This window comes from Urocitellus parryii, chromosome 11 (genome assembly GCF_045843805.1).
Source record: "Urocitellus parryii isolate mUroPar1 chromosome 11, mUroPar1.hap1, whole genome shotgun sequence".
Taxonomy (NCBI): Eukaryota; Metazoa; Chordata; class Mammalia; order Rodentia; family Sciuridae; genus Urocitellus; species Urocitellus parryii.
Genome location: NC_135541.1, coordinates 28,663,018 through 28,686,118, shown reverse-complemented (window position 1 = coordinate 28,686,118; position 23,101 = coordinate 28,663,018). Strand labels below are relative to the sequence as shown.

The window sequence follows — 23,101 nt, the reverse complement described above, 5'->3', positions numbered from 1 at the left end:
TGTGAGTAAAACTTAGGCTTTGATTTTTATATTTAGTTAGCCCTCTGAGGAGCAGACATACTGCAAATTTAAAGGAAAAATGTAAAGGAAAAATGATTTTTTTTTTTCCTGCACATGTTCACTCAGAAAACTTTACTAGACTTTTAGCAAAGCTCCCATTACTGCCACATCTGGGTTTTCTCTTTTTCCTTCCCTATTTAAAAAGTCCCACAGTCGTTCAGAGCCTTTAGGAGAGAGTGAGTCTGAATGGCAGCAAATGAGGAGGCCTGAGGCTGTTGCCAGCTGTGCTCTCCAGGCCCTGTTCATTCCCCCAGGGTGCTGCTTACCACTGTGGGGGTTGGGAAGTCACCAGAATGTTGGGAGCAAATTCCCCTGGGATTTGCTTTGTTTGCTTTCACACTTTCACATTGGTGTGCAGAGATGTCAAGACACAGGACAACCCAGGTCAAATGGCATGTAACAGAGCTAAGGAGAGAGCCTTGGACATTTCTGGCTGTTTGTCGGGGTCTACTTAACTCCCAGGACTGATTGTGCAACTGGGTCACCTCATGTTAACTTTGGGACACTTAGCTTTAAAGTTAACTGTTGCCACCTGGGAAGTGACCACAGAATTTTTCTTTCTACTCCCTTTTGAACTAGAGCTCAGTTTAAAGATGAAGGCCAGTGCTGCATGTTGTTTTGAGAATGATCTGGGAGACTCAGAGCTGTAATAATGCTGCAGGTGCTGGTTTTAGGGTCCTGAACTTTAGTAATGGATACCGTGATTTAGAAAGGGGCCTAGAAACCCTGAGGAGTGGCTCATGTTGCATGGACATTTCCTGAAGACTAGATGGAACAAGGCCACAGTGGGAGGGGAGTAACCCAGGCTCTCTGTGTTTTTTGTTTGTTTGTTTGTTTTGTTTGTTTTTTTAACTTTCCTCCCCTAAGTTTTAGATGCTTCTGGATGTTCAATGCTAGCACCTTTACAGACTGGAGCAGCTCGATTTTCTTCGTATTTACTTTCAAGAGCGAGAAAAGTGCTGGGCTCCCAATTATTTTCTCCTTGTGGTGTTCCGGAGTTCTGCTCCATATCCACCAGAAAGCTGGCGGCCCACGGCTTTGGCGCATCCATGGCGGCAATGGTGTCCTTTCCTCCCCAGAGGTATCACTACTTTTTAGTGCTGGACTTTGAGGCCACGTGTGACAAGCCACAGATTCATCCTCAGGTAACTGTTGCAATCATTGCTTTAGAAGAGGTGGGGTGGGCAAGAAGGGAGGGAGGAGCATCTTGCTACCAGAGCTATTTTCTCATGTCTTCCTGGGTTTTAGCTGTTCATCTGGAGTTTCTGCCTAGGAAGCAGGGCTTGGTCCAGGTATGCTAGGGCAAGGTAGACCTGAGAAGTCTCTGGGGAAAACTGGGCACATTGTTTTTTTCTGGTCTCAGCTTTTGGGAATCAAAATATTTCCTTCTCTTCCGTTCTCCTCTTTTCCTTTCCTTTCCTTTCCTTCCTCCCTTCTTCTGCCACTGTCACTTGTTCTTTTAGGGGGTACTGTGGTAGTCAGCCTCCATATTGACCCCCAGTGATCCTTACCTCTTGGGATTCACACCCTTGGAAGTTCTCCCACACTGAACCAAGGATAGCCCTGTCTAAGCAATAGATTATAGCAGAAGAGACAACGTGTGACTTCTGAGACTAAGTTAAAAAAAAAAATTGCAGTCCACTTTGTTCTTTTGGACCACTTGCCCTGGTGAAAGCCTGCCACTCTGCTACACAGATACTCAAGCAATCCTGTGAACAGGCACATTAGAACTGAGGCTCTAATCCAAAAGTTACTACCAGTTTGGCAGCCATGTGAGTGAGGCATCTTGGAAGTGAATTCACTAGCTCCAGTCAAGACTTCAGATGACTGCAGCCCCAGTGAACATTTGACTTCAACCTCAGGAGAGATCTTCAGCAGGCCAAGCCACTTCCAAATTCCTGACTCATAGGAACTGTAAGAAGTAACAAATGATTGTTGATGCTTTAAGCCACAAGTTTTGGTGTATTTGTTATGTAGCATTAGATAACCTGAACAAGTACTATTGTTGATCTTTTGGAAAAGAAAATTTCTTTTGCTTGCTTTTTTTTCCCCCCTTAGTCACCAGCTGGGTAAAAAGACCTTTTACCTTTAAAAGTTATGCTGCTAGGAAGCTTGGATTAATAGCAGAGAGACAACTATGCTGAATTATGTTTAAGGGCTTGGTGGTTGCTTTGAGGGAAGTGGTCAGGAGCCTATGTGGCAGTTCATTGCAATGAGCCTCGGATATGCCTGGCTCTAGGACTGTAACTCTTCTCTACAGGGCTAGGTTATATAGTATGTAATTTGGGGATGCATAGATTTGTTGGTCTGGGAGCAGGTTACAGTAGGAGTAAGCAGGAAGAGGAGAAGAGGACCTTCAGCATTGGGTACTTTGGGGGTCCATTCAGAGATAAACTGGCTTTATTTCTCATGCCCCCTTCCCCCAGAAATGGGTCTGTCTTTAGAATGATAAATTATTTCTCCTAAAGCAGACATCACAACCCTTTTTTCCTTTCTCCTCTCCTCTTTCCTGTTCTCTGTTAAAATAATGGTGTACCTCAGAGGCATTGGAATCATGCCTATGGAGGCCTTGGAAGACAAGCTGGATATGGATAATACCCTAAGAGAAGGAACTTTGGATAAAAGGGAATACAGCCTGGGAGTAAGCCACACTTAACTTTCTCTGACTTTTGCTCCTGCCTGTGCTGTAAAGTCTGATCTTTGCCTTCTCAAACAATTAGGGTTTCTCTGACATGGTGGGTGTGCCTGTGTGGTAGGTTGGGAGTTTTGGTTAAGTAGAGTCTTCTAAGTTGAGAATCAGAGAACCATGTCCTAACACTCCATTTCCCTTACAGATTAGGTTTCAGTCATTGAATAAGCCTTAATGGGACAGGAATCTAAAATTCAAGACATCTCTCTTACATGTGATTCATCCCTCTTCTGACCCTTCATAATTGTTTGGCTCCTCTGTTATGGTATTCGCTGCTTACTGCTTCCTCTAGGATGTGCTTATGGATGTGTGTTCCTTTATCTTTTCAGATAGATTATAAACTCATAATTATCTAGCTCTGTCCTGATGTCCTGCAGAGGGTCTTGCCAGTGTTCCTGAAGATAGAGTCTAATTTGTTTCTCATTTGTTTTTTTTGTTTGTTCAGGTTTTTGGGTTTTTTGGGGTACCAGGGATTGAACTCATGGGCACTCGACCACTGACCCACATCCCCAGACCTATTTTGTACTTTATTTAGAGACAGTGTCTCACTGAGTTGCTTAGCACCTTACTGTTGCTGAGGCTGGCTTTGAACTTGAAATCTTCCTGCCTCAGCCTCCTGAGCCACTGGGATCACAGGTGTGTACCACCATGCCTAGCTCAAATTTTTTTTTTTCTTTTTAAATACATTTTTTAGTTGTAGATGGACCCAGTACCTTTATTTTATTTGTTTATGTGGTGCTGAGGTTCAAACTCAGTGTATCACACATGCTAGGCAAGCACTCTACCACTGAGTCACAGCCCCAGCCCCTCATTTGGGTTTTTAAGTGTCACCTTTTAATCTCTCTGTCAAACTCTTTTTCTTTTAATGTATCTATATATCTATCTATTACAATGCTGAAGATATAGTATAGATTTAAATCACTGTATCACAAACTTTCTTCTCTTAGACACCAGGTCTTTCCAGATTCAGGCTAAGTTAGAACCTCATGCTGTTTACCAGGATCTGAGCCTGATTAAAGATTACCTCCAGAATCAATGAACCCTGATGATGTGATTCCAAGGGCACTTAAGGAATTGGCTGCCCTGGTTCATTATTAGCAAAGCATTAGCTGTTGCTTTAGAGAACTCAGGAAGAAGCATTTGCTGTCTTATCTTTAAAAGGGGAATACGAATGATCTTGGAAATTATAGACCTGTTAGTTTACTGTGATTCCAGAGAAGATACTTGACCTGATCGTCAGATAATCAATCAGCAAACAGCTAGAAGAGCGTGGGGTACTGAGTAATAACTTACATGGGTTTGTGAAGAAGAGCAAATCTTGTCAGATCAATCTAACTTCTTGCTGTGACATAGTGATGGATTTGAGTGCATCTAGGGCAAGTGATAAATGTAATGTATCTCAACTTCATTAAGCCTCTACAATGCTCTGATCAACAGGTAGGAAGGTGAGTTTAGGGCCACACATCTATGTTGGACTACTCTTTGGATCACCCTCAGAAAAGGGATAGGCAGCTTAAGACCTGTTGTTATTAATAACTTAAAGCCTCCCCCCTCTTTTTTGGTGTATTTGTGTGGGGGTCTTCTTTAGGGATTGCAAGTAGCAGGCTCATCATAGGATTCAGGGAAAGCTAAGAAAATAGATTACTGAAATTTTTAGTTTCAGGTAGAACAGCATCCTTCTAGTGAGTTCATTATAGGTCAGGTTCTCATTAGAGCCTCTGTGCTGTTTCTTTAGGTCTTATAGTCAGCATGGGAAATGGGGGAAAAGGATAAAGTGTGGTGAGGGGAACAAAAATCATTTCAGGCAAAAAAATGATATTTAGTAAGAAAGAAGAGGAATGGACTACATTTTGGGCAACTGATTTCTCATCCATACTAAATAACTTCATCATGTGGGAGTAGTTGTTCCAAGGAGTATGATAATAACTTGCTCTTCATTTTAATCAGGACAAAAATAAATTTAAATGGAAATAGGAAAGTTTGAAATTTGAGATGAGAAGGAACTTCCAAAGAGAATAAAAGGCTAGAATGTTCTATGCAAGTCAGTTAGAAGGTCAGCTTTCTATAGTGCTCTCTCAGAATGGAGTGATGTCTCTCCTCTTGACAGATTCTTTATGGGTAAAGTTTGCCTGCCTCCTGTGGGTGGAACTGGGATCACGAATGAAAACCATCACAGCTCCTCTCTTGACCAGCTCCTAAGAGCTTTCAATACCCATGATCTCTGCCTAGTATACTTTTGATTCTTCTAGAGTACATCATGACTCTGGGTGCATAGGAGGCAGAAACAGGTTTTGGGCCAAGGCCCTTTGGAGGCTTGCATGGGCTCATCTGTCTCTGGTTTTCAGAAATCCCTGAGTCAGCTTATTGGGACTATCCTCAAGGAATGCCATCATGAAAATCTAACAGGTGTAAGCTCTGTCGTACTTGGGTGAGTAACAATATTGGTTATAAATATAGTAAAACATCTGGTATTTTCCATTTGTCATCATTTTTGTTGTTTATTTTTGTACTTTGTTCAACTAGGTGAAACTGCAGTGGTTGGTTTGCCAATAATAGGCTTTTGTGTTCTGGTTGTTGCACTCATTTTATTTGTTTTACATGTTTTGCTTCAGATTAACATGATAGGTGTTCCTCAAATATGAAACTATTGTTCATTGGAAAACATTTTTTTCACTTAAATGTTAATTTAGATAATTTATAATGTATTAAAGCCTCTAAGTTTCAGGAACATAGCTCCTTTCTTGTTTTAGGAATTGTTTCCTGATATAGAAGTAGATTTTTATCTGGTTTAGGAGAATAGTGGCTTCTTTGTCCTTACTAGCAGGGGTTCACTTTGCTCATTTTGGTGTGGATGTGCATCGAATGATAGTTGTTCTGACCCTGAGGCCCAGAGAGCAGCCTGAAAGCTTTGGTGGGATCTTTAATTGTGCATCTTTAACCTCAGGGCAAGTTCTCTCACCACCTCAGTGTTCAGAAGAGACAAAAGTAAATGTAAGTGAGGAAAATGAGGTATAGGCCACGGCTCATGGGGAGGAGGAAGTAACCTCATCTGTCTGGACAGCTAGTAAGGGAGGGGCAACGCAGCTCTCCCCATTTGGGGAGCTGACATCCTGGCTGCTGCCTCCCTGAGTCCTCTCTGGCTGTTCCATCAGGCTCCTGGGTACTGCTTTTCTCAATGCTCTACAGCAGCCCTGCCTACTGTTTTCCTTCTCATCTGTATTCAAGTGCCCTTAACTTTGGAGAAAAATGACCTTTGGGGTTGAAGTTTTCTAGTGTTTGGTCTTTGTCCACAGGGGCTTTTTTTTCCCCCTTTTTATAGAAACCTTAAAGAGACTCCATCTGCATTTCGAGTTAGAACTACTGAGTAAAAGAGTTTCTTTTTTATAGAAAATTGTCCAGATGCTAGGTTATTTTTGGAGGGCAGGATGGGGGAAGGGTTGATGGTGATAGAGTAGAAGGAATAATATAAAGAGGCATTTGGAGGATTTCAATATGACCTAGAGCTGAAACATTATTACAGTCTTTTGTGAAAGAGGTATTTTGGAAAACTTTACAGGAAATTGATTAAGATCCCTACAAACCAAACTTTATCAATTCCCTTTCTGCTCCATTCAGAGCTGAAAGTCAGGAATCCCCTAACCCACCCCTTCACCTCCAAAGACAAACATTGTTCTTTGCTGCATGGGTAGCTTTTCCCCTTCTCTCTATTCTTGGTTCCTTCAGTCTTCAAGTAAACAGAAAGGCAGTGCCCTAGAGAAAGAACCCACCTTTTCCTTCCATTAAGCTTATCCCAGTAATAGCTCTTCCAAGTGGGACAGGTTGGGCCAGGCCTTTGAGCGGGAGTGCCCAGCTGTTGAATTCTGGTCCTTCTGCCTGTGGCCCAGTCAGCCTGCACTTTTTTCTATACAAACAGGCGAAGACGCTGACGCTATTCTTCTAAACTGGGAAATGAAATGCAAAACCGACGTTAATGTAACATTATGGTTGAGATTAAATGCACCAAAATCAGGAAATTCAAAGTTATGCTTCCCACAGCAACTATAATTCAGCCTCATCTGGCGTGTGTAGTATTTTGTGTTACTGTGGATGGTGTTATATGTTAAGACATTAAAGTTAACACCATAAGCAGAGCACAAAATGCTTGAGGGGGCTGAGTTATGACGACTGTGTGAGCCGTAAGTGTTCTTGCACAGGCTTCCGACTCCTGGAATAATTTCTCCCCTGCCCATCAGACCAATTATTGCCTTTCTTTTTAGTTATATCTCTGTTTTAACACATCTTTTCTTCCAGGGTCACTATAAATGAATTCTGCTGTTGGGTGTTAGTGCTGATGGTGGGAATGGGATGGCCCACTAGGCCCTTTTGTCCTTTTTGTCACTGCCTCCATAAATGTGGTGCTTCCCCCTCCCCTTCCACAGGCTGCTGTTTTCTGGTGGTCCCCCACAGGGATGGGCCTCCCCATAACACCCACCCTCCAACTCTTCCTACCAGCTCCTCACTAGCACACTCTGAATGGGAACAAGCATTTGCTGGGTCCAGGCCTTGGAAGTGTTGTAATTCCTTGTGAAAGCTAAAGGACTCTTCTTTATTTGGAGCAGACACAGTATAGAGGTAAAACATACATCTCAGGACATGGAGTACCGATACATGGTGGTGCTGCTTTCTGTGTTTGCCATAGCAAGGCACCATGGAAGTGGGTTTATTTGCTTTATTCAGACTGTTTCTTCACCTTCTCCAGGGTTTATACCTTTAAGCTGCCATGGTGTATAGTTAGGCCATGGAGTTGCCTGGGGGTGGGACCAAGAATTTTCCTTGGGGAGCACTGGGTCACTGGTAATAAAATCACCACATAATTTAGTGTAAATCAAGAAACATCCCCCATAGCTTCTTATTATCCTCTGGCCTCCCCTGGGCTGAGACAGCTGTTGGAATGCAGATTTTGTTAGGCACTAGGCTTAGTTTGGTGTGATGAACAGCTCTAAAGAATAGGACCATTGATAAATGGTGAATGAAATCAGGGACTGTAAAATAACAGTGACACTGAGCTGCTTTTTAAAGTTTTTATTGGACCTGACAAAATCAACTAAAAGAATGGGGAGGACTTCATTGTCATCACCTTAGAGATAATGAAAAGACCTATTTTTGCTCTTGGGATAGCACCTATAGTGGTATAAAGACAAAAAATAGTCTTACCTTCAAGAAGCTCAGAGTCCAGGAACCTGTGACCATCATCAGGCAATATAATAATTATTATTACACAGGCAAGTATTGGTATAGTGGGGACACAAAGAATGAGAGTAATCAGCCCCATTCTTATTGTGTCTGTGTGTGTGGGATGTGTGATAGGTTTTATATTATAAGAAGTTTAGGAGACCCAGGAGGGCTGTGTAGGCCGGAGGCCTCATACTGTTATAGCAGGGATAAAAGAAGGGGCTCACAGAGTAAAAGTCGGATGAATTGACCTAAGTCTGAGAAAATTGACCTTGCTTATAAGCTTGTTTTCAGGACAGTTGAAAATTAAGGAGAGGGAGAATGAAGACTTTGAACTTAGTGAATATTTCACTGTTGAGTTGGTTGGATTATCTATATCAGTTATATGGTATTTTTCATTTTCAAGATAGAAGTTCTTACTGGGATGTTGTGGGAATATGAACGCTATAAGTGGCTTGAGAGAATTTGAGCCTGTAAAGTCTGGGCAAAATGGGCGAGGGTCAAAGTGGAAATATGTGAGCTGAGGCTCTGAGGCATTGTCAGGGAAGCAATCAGATATCTCAGCTGTCATTGAAGTTAGCATTTAGGTGGACTGGTAAGTCTCTAGGGAGAGACAGTAACTTCTCTGTTACTGTCTCCCTTCCCTTATACTGGGAATTTGGATTTGGATCTGCTAGGACCCATCTTCAGTAGACCAAAGAGGTTTAAATCCTTCAAACAGTTAAACAGCTGGCTGGCTGACATTAAGAGCTGTGTGGAATGAAGAATTAATGAAGAGGCAGGAGGGTCTGGGTTGCAAGAAAAGATTGGAAAATGTAGAGGTGACTGGAGGGTGTGAATTGAGTGCTACCTCTGAGCTCCAGCAACAGGTGCTCAGCCATAGAAAGCAAGCCAGCAAGTCAGAAAGGGGTGGGTGGGGGAATGAAGTCCAAAGGATTTCCTGTCTCCATCCTGTCTTGTCTTTTCTCTTCCCTCAATTGATTACACTTTTTTTTTTTTTTTTTGTAGACCAAGCTCAGTTGTTTGATGTGAGGAAACTGATATTTGAGATGCTTTCTCCATCTCTGTCTCATTGGAAGAAAGGATCCTGCATCATTTTTATTAAGATGCCATTGGGATGATTATTTTTTATCCTCTTATCCTGGGTGTTCACAGTACTTAAAAAGCCCCCACAGCCTTTCATTTATGTGATGAGTTTTGAGCCCCAGAATTGAGAATTGAGAGAACTGAGCCATAGCCTTAAAAGTCAGAGACAAGAGTCTTCCCAGATTGATACCCCGACCTCCCCACCCCCCAGTCTGCAGCAGAAGGATGAGCAGGCTGGCCCAGGCAGAGGGGGTTTGTCTGAAGTACATCCATAGACAAAGCCCTAATAGATAGATGCTGAGAGAATAAGAAAGGAGACAGATCAGGAAGGAGACCTTGGAGGAAGAGACAAACATCAGGGAAGCTTTTATTCTGAAGTAGAGGAGCCTTGAAGTAGGCTACTGTTTGGGTCCTGTTCTGTATGTAGTGGGCCAGTGAGAGATGTGGAAGGTCTGTGAATAGCAGAACAGTTCTGTTACATGAGAGGCTCTACTTCTCTTCTAGTGTGGTGGTCAGTGTCTAGTTCCTGGGGAGCCATTCCAGTTAAGGGCTGATCTGAGGGCTAAATGCTGGCAGAGGCTCTTATTTGGAGATGCTAGTATTGCTCAAGGTAAAGACTTCACAGTGCAGAGTCCATGGTAAGGTTGGGGGCAAAGTTAGTGAGCCAGAAAGGAAGTTTAAATGTGTTGTTGAATGGAAGGGAAAAAATAGAAATAGCAACAGGAATTCATGGGAACAAAGAGGAAGATGTTCCAAGGGTTAAAAATGGGTGTAGAGAAACTTGTTTGAATGTATTACTTGAGAGAGATGTTAGAGGGCTGGACTAGGGCAGTGATGATGGAAATAGAAGTTATGTGTCATAGCCCTTAGGTGTGCTGGGAAAGAAAGAAAAGCATGAGAGCCATGCTCTTATCTAGCTCTTAACTTCCTTGGATTGTAGTGGGCTATTGGGAAGTAACAGGCACTGTTATTTCAAGAGATTGATAGGGAGTGGACCTTGTTGTAAATGGGAGCTCAGAGTTTAAGATCCACATCAAAGAGAACTTACAGGGGGGCAACTGTTTCAGGTGAGATCCTTAGTGGTAGTATAGGCAGTAACCCCTCTAAGATCTGTTTGAGACACTTTTTGGCCATTAGACTAGAAGAGGTAGGTAGTTGTGGTTAGATAAGATAAAAATTAGCTAGAAAACTTGGAATTGTTTTTGGCCTGGGGGGTACCAGGGATTGAATTCAGGGGTAGTCAACCACTGAGCCACACCCCCAGCCCTATTTTGTATTTTATTTAGAGACAGGGTCTCACTGAGTTACTTAGTGCTTTGCTCTTGCTGAGGCTGGCTTTGAACTCTTAATCCTCATGTCTCAGACTCCAGAGCTGCTGGGATTACAGGTGTGCGCCACCATGCCCAGCAAAACTTGAAATCTTGCTCTCCAAAATTATGATAAAGCAGAAAGCCCTGATTTGAGATTGTGGTCCAGGGACAATGTCTTCTTGTTCATAGGTACTTTTCCTGGCACCAGTAGAATTAAAAGGCAAACTGATAAACTGAAAGGGATTGGTAGTTAGTTGGGGCTGGGAAAGATAAGAGCTCATGAATGGGCTGAACCACGCAATTTTGAAAAAGTCTACTTTGAATGGAAAGGAAACATGACTAGAGTACCATTGTCAGGGGAAGCCCCCAAAGGAAGCTCATGGTGATGATGTAGAATTGGGTGTTGGTAACAATGGCAAAGAGTCCCCAGGTTGGTGCCTCATGATCTGCAGGAATTTCTGTGATCCTGTTCCAGATTTGTGGTCAGTGTTAGAGAAGCATTTCTTAGAACTAGAAGTGGCAAGACAGACTTGATAAGCTCCTGACTTGTGTCTGAGAGTTCTTCATAGAAGAGGTATCCAAACCTTCTTTATGGTCCATTTGGACAGAAACAAGGTGTTCTTCTGGAAGTTTCAAAGAATAGTATGCTGAGCACTGTGAAGGTAGTTGATGTCCAGGTCTGCCTAAGGTGGCAGGCATCACCACAATGAAGAAATCTCTTGATAGCTCCCTAACAGAGATGTACAGCTTGCTCTATTAAGTTCTGGATGTGACATGCCAGTTTTTCTCCCTAAGCTCTTGGCATCAAGGAAGATGAAATTTGATGGCAAGAGCCAGGGATGGTTGGCAGATCTAAAGGACTTTCCCCAGGGGGGCTTAAAAGTGGCCAGAGTAAAGGTTTATTCTGAGAGAAAATGAGAGCCTTGAGTTCTGATTCTAACTTGGTCACTGTCTCTGTGGCAAGGAATGTAACATAGATTTTCTAGACTGTTGCACCTTTGCTATTCAAAGTATAATCTGTGAACCAGCAGCGACCACTTTACCTTATTAGAAGTAGAATATCAGGCCCTATGCCAGAGCTAAATAGAATTTGCAGTTTAACAAGATCTTCAGTAGTCTGAAGACTGAGAAATGCTATTCTAGTCTGATCCAATACTTCTGAAACTTCAGTGAGCATCAGAATGACCTGGAGGGTGGATTAAAACAAAGATTGCCCCCCTTTGCCTCAGCTTCTGAGTTAGAGGCCAGAATTTGCATTTCTAACAAGTTCCTAAGTGATGAGATGCTGCCTATGAGGAACTGTGGTTTGAGAACCTCTGACTGCCTTAACTTTCTCATCCATAAAATAGGGGAGTAATTCCTGCCAGCTAATGGAGATGTGGGATCCCAGGAGCTAATGTGTGAGAAAAGGGTTCAGTGCACAGTGGGCAGGATGACAGACTGTATATTCTTGCTTAGTAGTTTGATTTTTTAAATCTGTCATGTCAGCCCATTTTCTGTACTGACTTTTGGCCATCAGATGTGGACAGAAAAACAGGGAATCTGTGAGCTACCCTATGGGGAAATATCAGCAGTTTCTATGGATGGGAATTACTGAGCAGGCCTTCCTGAATCCCAGCCAGCTTCTCTGGGCTCCTAGCCAAGTTGCCTGACCAGAACTCTCTGTGTGCCTGAGTGAACCTGGTTCTGTCTTGATCACCTGTTACCCCCAACTCTTCAACCACAGCCAGTGAATTGTTAGGACAGTATTTGGATTGACTAGAAAAATGGTAATTCTCTAATCAAGCCTCTGATGCATCTTGTGATTCTGAGCAAATTACATGACTTTCCCCCAGCTCTTTAGGGGGAAAATAATTGAATAGGCATTGAATGCATGTGCCCAATTCCCAGAGTGGAGACTTTGGGCCTCCAGAGTGAGAGGAACTGAGGAAGAGGCTATTTAATCTAACATGTTGGTTAAACGTGGACTCTAGAACTGGACTGTGTAGATGTGAGTCTTATCTTCATCATCTGCTAGCAGTGTGACCAAGGGCAAGTTACTTTGACTCTTTACTGCCTCGGTTGCCTTATTGTAAAAGGCAATTAATAATAATACCAATATTATAGAACCAATATTATAGAAGGATAAAATTAACTAATACGTGTAAGTGCTCAGAGCAGTGCCTGGCATATAGTAGTTATACGTGTTGATACTTATTGGTGGGATTAGTACTTAATATTATTTTGACCCATACATCCTCTGCTACCAATATTATTTTGACCCATGGCATTGTGGGAAGCTATTGGTGTACAGCAGGAGGCTGGAAGGCAGACCCTACTTTTATGGAAGCATATTGAGAGCCATCTAGCCCTCTATCAACATAGTGGATAGAGTCAGGGCACTGCCCAGAGAGATTTGTTTGTCTTCCATTGGAATGGTAGGTTGGGCTTAGTACCCTATTCCATTTCCATGCTTGCCCTTAGTGCTGCCTTCAGGGGACCTCTCCTGCACACAACTAAGATTCGTTTAAATTAATTACATGACAAATATATGCAAGTAGCTACAAAGAAATCATTTGGTTGTTTATTGTCCTGAAGGGTCAGCTTCACAAAGGCCACTGATATCTGAAGTTATGTATTATCAGGTATGTAAAAATGTTTGAACTGAAGCTGTTTCAGTGTCACCTGCATATAGAGGGAGACACAGGTGTGCACACCTCTAGGTGAGGATATGGTTTGTAAGGCTTTTGCTTCCCTTCACTTATTGATATTGTGTTGTTTTGAAAAATTCTGATTTTAGTAAAGGTAAATTATAGTTCACTCTGTATCCTCACCCTCTCCAATAAAGAATAGCAGTGTCTGTTTTCACCCTTGTTTCTATATTTTAACTGCTTTGGGGTCTTGGAGGATGGGTGGAGTGGAACATACAGGTGAAAAATCAGGCCTTTAAAGCTCTGATTTTGTACCATTCCTTGTTCTGAAACTTTGAGCATCAGCTCTCATCTGTCAAAGTGTAAATCAGCAATTAAAACCCAAACAGCCAAATGCCAAAGATGACCCGAAGCACAAAGCAACTGACAAACAAGTCCGGACAAATCGACGGGTAATTTATAAGCTTTGCCCTAAAATCTAATTATTTGGCAATTCGAATTTGCAGCCAGCCAGGGCTCGGCAATAAATTTAACCCGCCATAAATTATTTAGGAGCAGGCTGTGGTGTAAATCAAAACCACGAGTGTTTGTTTAAGAAATAAGCTCCTTGTGCATAAAATGTCTTTTTTTTTTTCCTCCAAGAGAGAAACTGTTAAGCAAACCATGCCCCATTGCCCAGTGCAGCCCTTATTTCCACTGTCCAAAATCACCTTTTCCCTATGGTCCAGAGACCCCCCTTGTTCCTTTGGAGAAAGGGCAAGCCTTTGCATGGGATTTTTATTCAAAACCACTCATTTGAATAAAACTCATCTTGTGCCAGGTGCTCCTTTTTCTGTCTTGAGGTGTGATGTTGCTTTTGGATTTTATCAGAACTTTTCAGTATAGGAGCAGGTGCGTTTTGGAATTTTTTTCAAACGGGAAGGAATAGATTAACTGTTTCTGTCTTCAAATCGAGGAAATGCCAGTTCCTTTTTAGATTAAGAGGGAAAAGCCATGAAAAATGATCCACTCATTCCCTTATTTCAGATAGGACCATGGAAACATCAGCTCAGACAGAGGAGAATCTATGCTTTGGAAAAAAGGGCTAGAATGCTCCACTATTAACCATTGTCATGAATTCCAGCAGTCTAATCTTAGTTCTTTCTGCTTAGAATCAGTTTTTTTTTTTTGTTGTTGTTGTTGTTCTATGTATGTATGTATGTGTGTGTGTGTGTGTGTGTGTATATATATATATATATATATATATATATATATATATATATTTTTTTTTTTTTTTTTTTTGTACCAAGAATTGAACTCAGGGACACTTGACCACTGTGAACCACATTCCCAGCCCTCTTTAATTTTTTTTTTTTTTTTTTTTTTTTTTTTTAGAGACAGGGCCTCGTTAAGTTGCTAAGGCTGATTTTGAACTGGTGATTCTCCTGCCTCAGCCTCCTGAGTTGCTGGGATTGCAGGCATGCATCACTGTACCCAGCTCCAAATATAATCTTATTGCTGCAGACAGTTCAGTGAAAGGGAATTTGAATACCCCAAAACAACCTACACATTTATTTCTTATAATCTACTGAAGGTGAGGTGAAATTTCTTGTGAAATGCTGTTTCAGTTTTGTCCTCAGTTTATCAGTGGAATCTGAGGTTCCTAGTTGAGCAATTTTAAAGCACCTGGGTTTAAAACCTCTGTTTCAACTCACTTAAAAAGGTAAAGGTGAATGAATACTTGCCTGGTTTTTCTCTTTTATTTCTCTGTCTTCTCTCCCCTTTAGAGGATTTGTAGTTGGCATTTTATTGAGAGAGACAATAGTTCCAATAGGTTTGAAACCTTGGATACTTGACAAATTGAAATTCTGAGGATTTTTCCTCAATTGTCAACTTGTAGCCAGTTCCCCATCCACTATCAGCAGACCAACATTTTGGATATTTTGCTCTGCCCTTGGACAACCTAATAGTGTAGGTAGTTTGTAGGTGCTTAGCTATCCCTATTTTAGCACCAAAAGTCCTCTGTTCCCTGAAACCCTTGGCTGCGGACAAACTTGGTAGCTGGTTAAAGGTGAAACTGTAACTTAGTGGTTTGTAGCAGTTGAGGGAAGAAACCACTTAGGGATGAGAGAGTGGTTGATCTAGGAGAAAGGACTTTAGAGTGTTATATATCTCTATATTGAATCCTAGCTCTGCCACTCAGGTAGATCACCCCTGTGACCTGTGGAAGGTCCCCTGAAAGCAGAATGTTTTCTGTTAGAGCTAGAAAATCATGGAAACATCAGCTCAGGCAGAGAAGAATTTATGCTTTGGAAAAACAAGCTGTCTTCCTCCGTCTTCTACTTGTTAGCTTCTTTGTATGTATGCTCAACAACATTGAGAGTGAGGATTGTGGACCAGAACAGATAGATCTAGGATATAAACTGAAGGCTCAAGGTTCTTGCCCTCCCTCAACTCATAACCTAGAGTCATCCATGCAGCTCCAACTATTTTGGAGACTTTTCAGTGGCAATTCTCTGGAACTTTCTGCCTGGGAATCCTCATACATTGTTGTTATAATTTGAGAACAGCCTCTCTTTCCAGGAGACAGTAAGACTGAGTGTAGCCCTTCATATTAAGAGAATCAGACTTTGTTGACTCTGAAAGCTTGCTAGCCCTACTTTTTCCCATTTGGAATCTCACCTTCACCCCTTACTGGCAATATAGACATAAGTAAGTGACTTACCTCCTTTGGGCCATAGTTATGAAAATAAGGATAGTAATGATTCCATTCCCACCTTGTGAGTTGTTCCCTTTTGGCACCTAGCACAGCATCTGCCACAGAGTACATAGTAAATGGAAGGATATAAGATGCTTTTGTTTTTCACATGTCCTGGAGATTGACTACTCTGCATCCTTTTCACAGACTTTGAGCTTCTCAGGGAGAGGTACCACATCTCATTGTGTTTATCTCTATGTTTTCATCTAGTCCCTGCTTGGTAAATAGTAGGTGCTAAATAGTATTGGTTTATGACCTACTGATGGTGTGGATGTCACGAGAAAATGTATGTGGAAGCACACTTTTGTAAGTAGAAAAGCATAACACTTTGTATGTCCCTCCACTAAGGTATTTATCACAATGTACTGTTCATTATTTGCTCACTTATCTTTTATATTCACTAGTTCATGTACTTCTCTAAAGCAGAGACTATGTCTTATCTCTAAATCACACTCCAACACTTCATGATGTCAGTAGGTACTCAGGTAGTTTAATTGAGTGCAAATGGCATATGAAGATAAGGAATTGTGAAGCTGTTATTAGGGGCAGGAAAGAGGGCTTGTAAATACAAACTGGCTCCTTTTTCCTTTCTGGTGCTGCCATTGCCCAAGTATTCAACTGTTCCTGAAAAGAATTCTTCCTCGGGGAATGATGAAATTGGATGTGGGGAAAAGAGAGGGACAGGGATAATAGTTTCATTATCCGAGCAACTGAACTTAGAAGCTGGGACCTGGGCGCATCTTCACAAATCCTTGGTTGGAAACGATGCTATCAACCTGTAGTATTGGGATTATGTCTCTAATCATTATCAGCTAAAAACTGTCAAGGAAGTGTTTGGCATGACTTAGGTACACTTGCTATAGTGACCTCAGTTTGGTGCAAGGTAGGCCTCCTCTTCCGTGATTGGGATGTTGGGCCCAATATTTTCAAGTCTGTACTTGCTGAATGGTATGGGAAGATAAGAAATACATAAGTGAGGTTCTTTCTGCTCTGACTTCTCTGAAGGCTTTTTATCAAGAGCTCTTCTTTTGCATCTTCAGTGGCTTAAATGAATATGCCAATGTGCAGGCTCATTGTTAACAATTCCTGTGCAGCCAAAGGGCTCCTGCAGTCATGTTTTGAGACTGGCTCTTGAAAGGTCCCTCTTGTTACTGGGGAATACTCCTGACTGATGGGCTAGCAACATCAGAAAGGTATGTTTATGATAGGCCCAGTCTGATGTGTCCTGGTCGGTGGGTCCAGGCATCAAAGGGGTCCATGCCTTTTTCCCCACATGGAGCTGAGGTGGCTTGTTTTTTTGTCTCAGGGAGGGTGGCATTGAGTTCAAGCACATCGATCAGCTCCATTTCCCTATAGGTAAGGAAGCCAGCAGGAGGGACGTTTGAATACTAACCCGCAGTGGGGAAACCCGAAGGCCAAGTTTTTAGGGAGTCGGTTGGGCATGCTGACTTAGGGCTGGTCAGAGCAGGAGCTGGAGTATGTACAATTTTATAATAAATACTAATGAAATTCCAGGTCTATAATAGCATTTCAGATATCTAAAACAAACCATGTGCTTGTAAAAAAGTGGAAAGAGATCAACTTTAAGCCATAAATTCTTGGTAATAGAGGAGTTTTTTTTTCTATTTATGTTTGATAGATATTTTTGTTTCCAGAGGAATGTCAACTCCTAATTTCATAATGTATCATGGGCTTAAGAAAATTGAATTTAATAAAAGCCAAAGATGAATGGCATCCTTAAAGGTCCCAACACTTGTCTTTATTAGCAGGACAAACTGCAGGTCTCCAAACACTGCTTCTCTCAAATGAAAGTTTAAATGAAAAGTACAGTTGTGTCACAGGTTAAATTTCATTGTGGGCCCAGCTAACATTGTTAGTGAGGAGCTGGCTGTATTTGTTTCCTTAGATACCAGGGCAGCCAAACTCACTAGGCTATGGGGCTCTTTCTATTGGGGGAAGTGTTTCTCCTACTTAGTGGAAGGGAAGAATTTGTGGAAGGAAATTCAGGAGTCAAATGAGCCCAACTCAGATGGGATGCACTTCAGAGTTGGCTCTTGGAAATCTAAATATCTTATTTTTCAGGGGGACCAGTGTGTATGTTGTGTATGTGTGTGTTCACGTTTGTTTTTCAGAGTAAATTCCTTTTCTCTCTGGGCTGCTTTGTAATGCTTTGTGGGGAACAAAAGGCCTAGGGAATTGAGGAATGAGTTTTCTTTTCTCTTTGCATTAGGAGGAGAGAGCTATCACTAAGTCTTAAGCAGCATCCCAGGCCTCCTCCTCTGTCTCCCCTCTGCCTCCGCCTTGCAGCTATTTTGCCCTTCCTATGCTTGGCAATAAGCTCCTGTCAACTTCCCCATCTTTGGGGATCAGCCCAGAGAGATCAGGCAACCAGAACCTTTGAATTTCTCTGGCATGAAATCTGACTGCCCTGATTTGGTTTTTCAGTCCTGCTGTTATGTGTTGGATTGAAATCAGTGCTTTAAAAATAAGCCCAATATTAGCGGGTATGTTTTCAGGGGAGGATACGTGGTTTCCCTGGGACATCAGGAGATGACTATTTCTCCTTTTGTTTTCCCACCCATCCATTTCCCCAGTGCTGTCAGGTGTCATCAGCCCCTCTGTCGCTTCCCTAGGCTGTCTCTGAAGAGAACCAATTGGCCTTGATTTCAGAGATACTGAAAAAGTGCCCTCTAGAATGGAGGTTCAGAGGCAGGGATGCTGACTGTTGGGGCCACTGAGTGAGCAAAGCCCCCCTTTTCTCTCTGCAGTGGAGGCCTTTTCCACATGCTAATTTGACTTGGAAGATTTTGCTTTTATTTATTTTTTTTATTATTTCCTATTTGTCTCTTCCAGATGTTTTCAGGGCAGTTTTTTTGGTGTGTATGTGTGTGTGTGTTGTAAACTAATTCCATTCATGTTTTAAAAATTTATGAAAGCGCTAATAAAAATGTCAAAGTGGTAAAAATGTTAGCTTTTCCTCTGCTTTGATTAAATTTTGCAAACTGTTTTTGAATATTAAAAAGCAATATTTTTTTTTATTCTCTCTTCTTGTTTTCCCTCTTCTCTCTGGCGCGCGTGTGCTCTCCTGCCCTCTCCCCCCTCTGGTGTGTCCCTCCCTTCCCAGGAGCGATGTATGAGACATGCTGCACAGCCAGCGTTCTGCAAGCCTGTTTGCACACCAGGACCTTGATGCTGTGCATCTCTATTAAATAACAGAGACAAATTAATCTTAGAGACACCAAACAAATTGTCACTCCTCCTCCTTCTCTTCCATTACGTTCCAGTGGACTGGGAAGGGCTGGCTAAGCAATTGGGCGAGGGCCGGTTGGGGGTGGATATAAGAGGGGGAGCATGTACTGCCTGAAAGAAAGGTGGGAGGCACTAGCTCCTATTACTTGTCTTCAGTTTTCTGCTTCTCTTGATATCTCCTTTGGCTTTGCTTTATTTATTATTTATCTTTCTTTTTTTTCCCCTCATAAAAACTAAAGAAACTCACAGCTCTGTTTAAACTTCATGCAAGGAAATCTATGAACTGGTCTGATGGCTGATTGTCTATATGGCAAGAGATCCAGACACATTCCTGGACAGGGAACTTGGAAAAAGGAAGGAGGGTCTCTTTTTAGGGGCTCAAATGAGCAGGCCTCTGCTAGAGAATCTGTTGGAGAAACTGTGGCGGATTATACCACTGTCTTTCTTCCCCTTTCCAGAAACAATGGGGAGGAAGCAGGTATTTGTCTAGTCCAAGGAGCCTGTGAGGCTATTAGCAGTGGGAGGGTTAGGACTATAACCATGCTGGTGCCATCTTGTTCAGCCTTGGGATTGGCCTGGAAGGAGTCATGAGCCCCAAACATTCATTCTTTCTTGAAGAGTTATCATTTGAAATGGTTGATTAAAATAACTTAACTTCCTTTTCTGTGTTTTTGGCATTGCAGGAAATCATCGAGTTCCCCATCCTGAAACTAAATGGCCGGACCATGGAGATTGAGTCCACCTTTCACATGTATGTCCAGCCTGTAGTTCATCCACAGCTTACCCCCTTCTGTACAGAGGTAAGGGCCCTGGAGTTGAGTAGCAAGGGCTGCTGGGAGAACTTTGGGATTATTAGTATTCAATATAGGCCATTTAGGGAAAACTTAGGTCTGGTTAGTAGTTAACGCAAGCACATCTTTTGGGCCTGGTAATTAGCTTTTCATTAAGTTGTGACTCCACTTGTGCCTGGAATTCTAGGGAGAGCAGTAGCACAACCTAATCCAGCTTCCCCAACATTTTCCCTTCCTTATCATTCCTGTTTTTCCTGGCGACTGGGCAGTTGGTGTCTGAGATGGTATTCCTGGGTCACAGATTCTTTCTAGTTCTATTTTCTTTAGGGTCAGTTGGCAAGAGGTGAAGATTTCAGCCACTTGGAAGGAAATGTTATGTTCAGGTTTTCTTAGCTTTCTATCCTTCTGTAAAATGATCCTGTATGGAACATTGGTTGAATTTGTGGGAAGCACACACTATTACCAAGGAAAGAGAAGACAGGCTGGCCAAGGCTGAAAGATCCTTACCCTGGCTAGTACTGTACTAGCCACCTTGTCAGCAGATTATACTGACCCTGTTTTACAGATTATAAAACTGGGACTGACTGAGATTTTGAGGTTTGCTGAAAGCTCAGAAGAGCCATTGGCAGAGAGAAGGAGCCCCTGAAAGTTCTGACCTCCAGTACAGTGAGGAAAAGCCTTCTGTGGATGCTTTCCCCTATGACATGTCATGTTTTGCATCCTGCGGTGGAATCATGAGTCAGATACATGTAGTAACAGAGGTGATGGGAAAATGTGAATGTTCTGGGATCTTTTAGGAGTTTGGCACTGAGGTATTAGAGGTTGTGTGCCTTCATTTAGAGACCTACGTCCTACCTGTGAATGGAACAGGAAGAGAGAAGTTCTTGAGTAATCCCAAACATCTCTGGAGTGGAGTAGGCTGCAGGGGGGCCTGCTTGATAGATAGAGTTGGGCATCTCATTGACCTCTAGATGACAGCCAAGGTGCAAGGTCACCTGGACTTTTGCTCAGAATTTGCCATCCGTGGCAGGTGTCTGGTCTCTTAAGCTTTTTGTTCTAACTAATGATGTTGAGGTTTTTCCTTATTTTTATCTCCTGGTTTCCCTGCTTTCTCCTGGAACTTACCAGAGGTAAGTTCCAGGAGAAACTAATGTTTCCTTTTGGCTCCTTTTGAAAAAAAAAAAAAAAAATCTCCATTTTAATATGGTGAAAATTCTCTTCCTTTTGGGAAGGGAGGGAAGCCAGTCACCTGAGCCCTCCATTGGCTCAAAAGTCTAAAGTCTTCTCGTCCTATTCTTCATCCTCTGTGTGAGGCCTATACCTTTTGGGCTCCAGGCAGACTCTGGTTTTGGAAAGGTTACTGCTTGTTTGGGACTGTTTACCACCATTGTTCCAGAGTATCCAGAGTGCTCAATATAGGCCACTTAAGGAAAACTTAGGTCTGGTTAGTAGTTAACGCAAGCACATCTTTTGGGCCTGGCAATTAGCTTTTCATAGAACATATGGGGACCAGAGAGATTTTCACCAGAGCAGGGCTGCTGCTGCTGCTATTAGGAGGAGGGGAAGAAGCATTGTGAGAATGTGAGGAAAGCCATGTTTCTTCTTTCTAGACAGTTTCACCCGAGGACATACATGCATAATTTGAGGGGGAGTAGGAGTATGGTTGGGATATTGCTATGAAGCCTGTGAAATAAGACTATGGTTGTGTTGCTGGCACTGGGTCATTTTGTCTCGGGCTTCAGAGCTCAAAACTCTCCATGACCTGGCCCCTGCTTTGTTGTCCAGCCTCATATCTCCTTGCTTCATCTTCCACCTGGCTCCTCTCACCCAAAGGCTGTCCTTCCATAGTTCATGTTTGCACGTGGTGGTTCCTCTGCCTGTACACCACTGCCGCTCTCCTCCCTCTACCTCCTGTTGTCTTCTAGAAGTCTGTTAACGGTCACCTTCCCTGGGAAGCTTTCCCTGATCCCAGCCTGGGTTGTGCTTGCCCCAGCTTTGCGCTGATCCAACACATTATACTTTTAACTATCTGTCTCCCCACTAGACTGTGAGTTCCTTGAGGACAGAACTAGACCTGATTCATCTCTACCTCATCATTAGGGTCTGATACTGAATAGACAACACTTGAAGTGTCTTCTGTAGATAGACAAATGTTGTCAAGGAGTTGTTCCCATCTCCCCCAAAAGCAACTGTACTCCTGACTTGCTCTTTTGAGTAAGTAAAGTCTTTTTGGAGAACTTCAGATTATCTAAATATCGCTTTGTCTCCATACCAGGTAGAGCTGTATCACAGAGAGAAGCATAGACATAGGATGGAGGCTGTTCTGGAATTTCACCCACCCTGGCAGTAGCTGCCTTTATGGGAAGGGGTGGAGGTCATTTTTTATTAGGAAGTGTAACAACCCCAAGCCCTTTCAGATGGTATCCAAGCTGCTATTCTGGTGGGATTTTCTCTTGTGCCCAACAAGTTCTTATGAACCTGAGCTTGTGCATGTGTGTACATACATGTGTGCACACGTGCATGTGGCAAGTACACAGGTGAACACAATCTTGTGTGAAGAGAGACAACAGGAAAAAGAATTCTCCCTTGGGTGCTTAGCCCACATACAGACACTTTTACTTCTGAGGCTCCATGTAAGCCTTCTTGAGATCCTTTCTTAGTTCCAATTGGTAGTCTGCCTGGAGACCCGGTTCTGACAGAGATAGGATGAGCTGTGTTTCATTCCCTCCCAAGGCCTTTCCTTACCTTGAGAATCTGCTCCAGCACATCAGCACATCTCTGTCGCTAGCAGCTGAGCTGCTTCATAGTCCTTGACCATGTGCAGTCTTTGTTGTTGTTGTTGTTGCATGAAAAACTAGAAAAATACTCATTTTGCTAAATGCCAGTGAAGGGCTTTTGTCTTGCACCTGTACTTAAAAAGGGTGAGATTTATTGGTCTCTTTGTCTGAGGAGAAAGAGTAGGTTTTATTATCAGATTGTACACCAGAGACAAGTGCTTATGTAATCAACAAACTGTCTTGGTGTCAGAATACGATTGTGTTGGAGATAAACTGTGAAAGGAGAAAGCACTGGATGCTGACATGCTATTGGCAGCGAGTTTCCTGGGCTGCTTCCTGTAGTTGCTAGTATTTAAGAAGAAGCCAGATCATCCCTAGACAAAGCCCTTGTGTGGGTAGGGGATCTCGGTAACCAGCCATGTTATCAGTCAGGGTCAAAAGCCCCTCGCTTGTGGTTTCCGAGTCTGGAGAAGTGGGAGTTAATCTGTAATCCCTCAGTGAAAGGAGCCACAGAACACACATTAATTCTTTCTCTCACCTCTCCTGCTTTAAGTGGTTAAG

At 42.5% G+C, this 23,101-nt stretch overlaps 1 protein-coding gene across 11 annotated transcripts in view; it reads left to right on the top strand.

Moving 5' to 3' along the window:
* The window catches only part of Eri3 (ERI1 exoribonuclease family member 3), a 133,080-nt gene that overhangs the window by 14,290 nt on the left and 95,689 nt on the right, over nt 1–23,101 (top strand). For 5 of the 11 annotated variants that reach the window (XM_026397710.2, XM_026397707.2, XM_026397705.1 and 2 more), the window contains 2 exons: nt 928–1,205; nt 19,656–19,772. In XM_026397710.2, the coding sequence (XP_026253495.1) occupies nt 951–1,205; nt 19,656–19,772 (372 nt within the window). In that variant the 5' untranslated portion in view covers nt 928–950. The remainder of the gene's footprint in view (nt 1–927; nt 1,206–19,655; nt 19,773–23,101) is intronic. The other 6 variants (XM_077791038.1, XM_077791036.1, XM_026397714.1 and 3 more) reach the window with 2 other exon arrangements.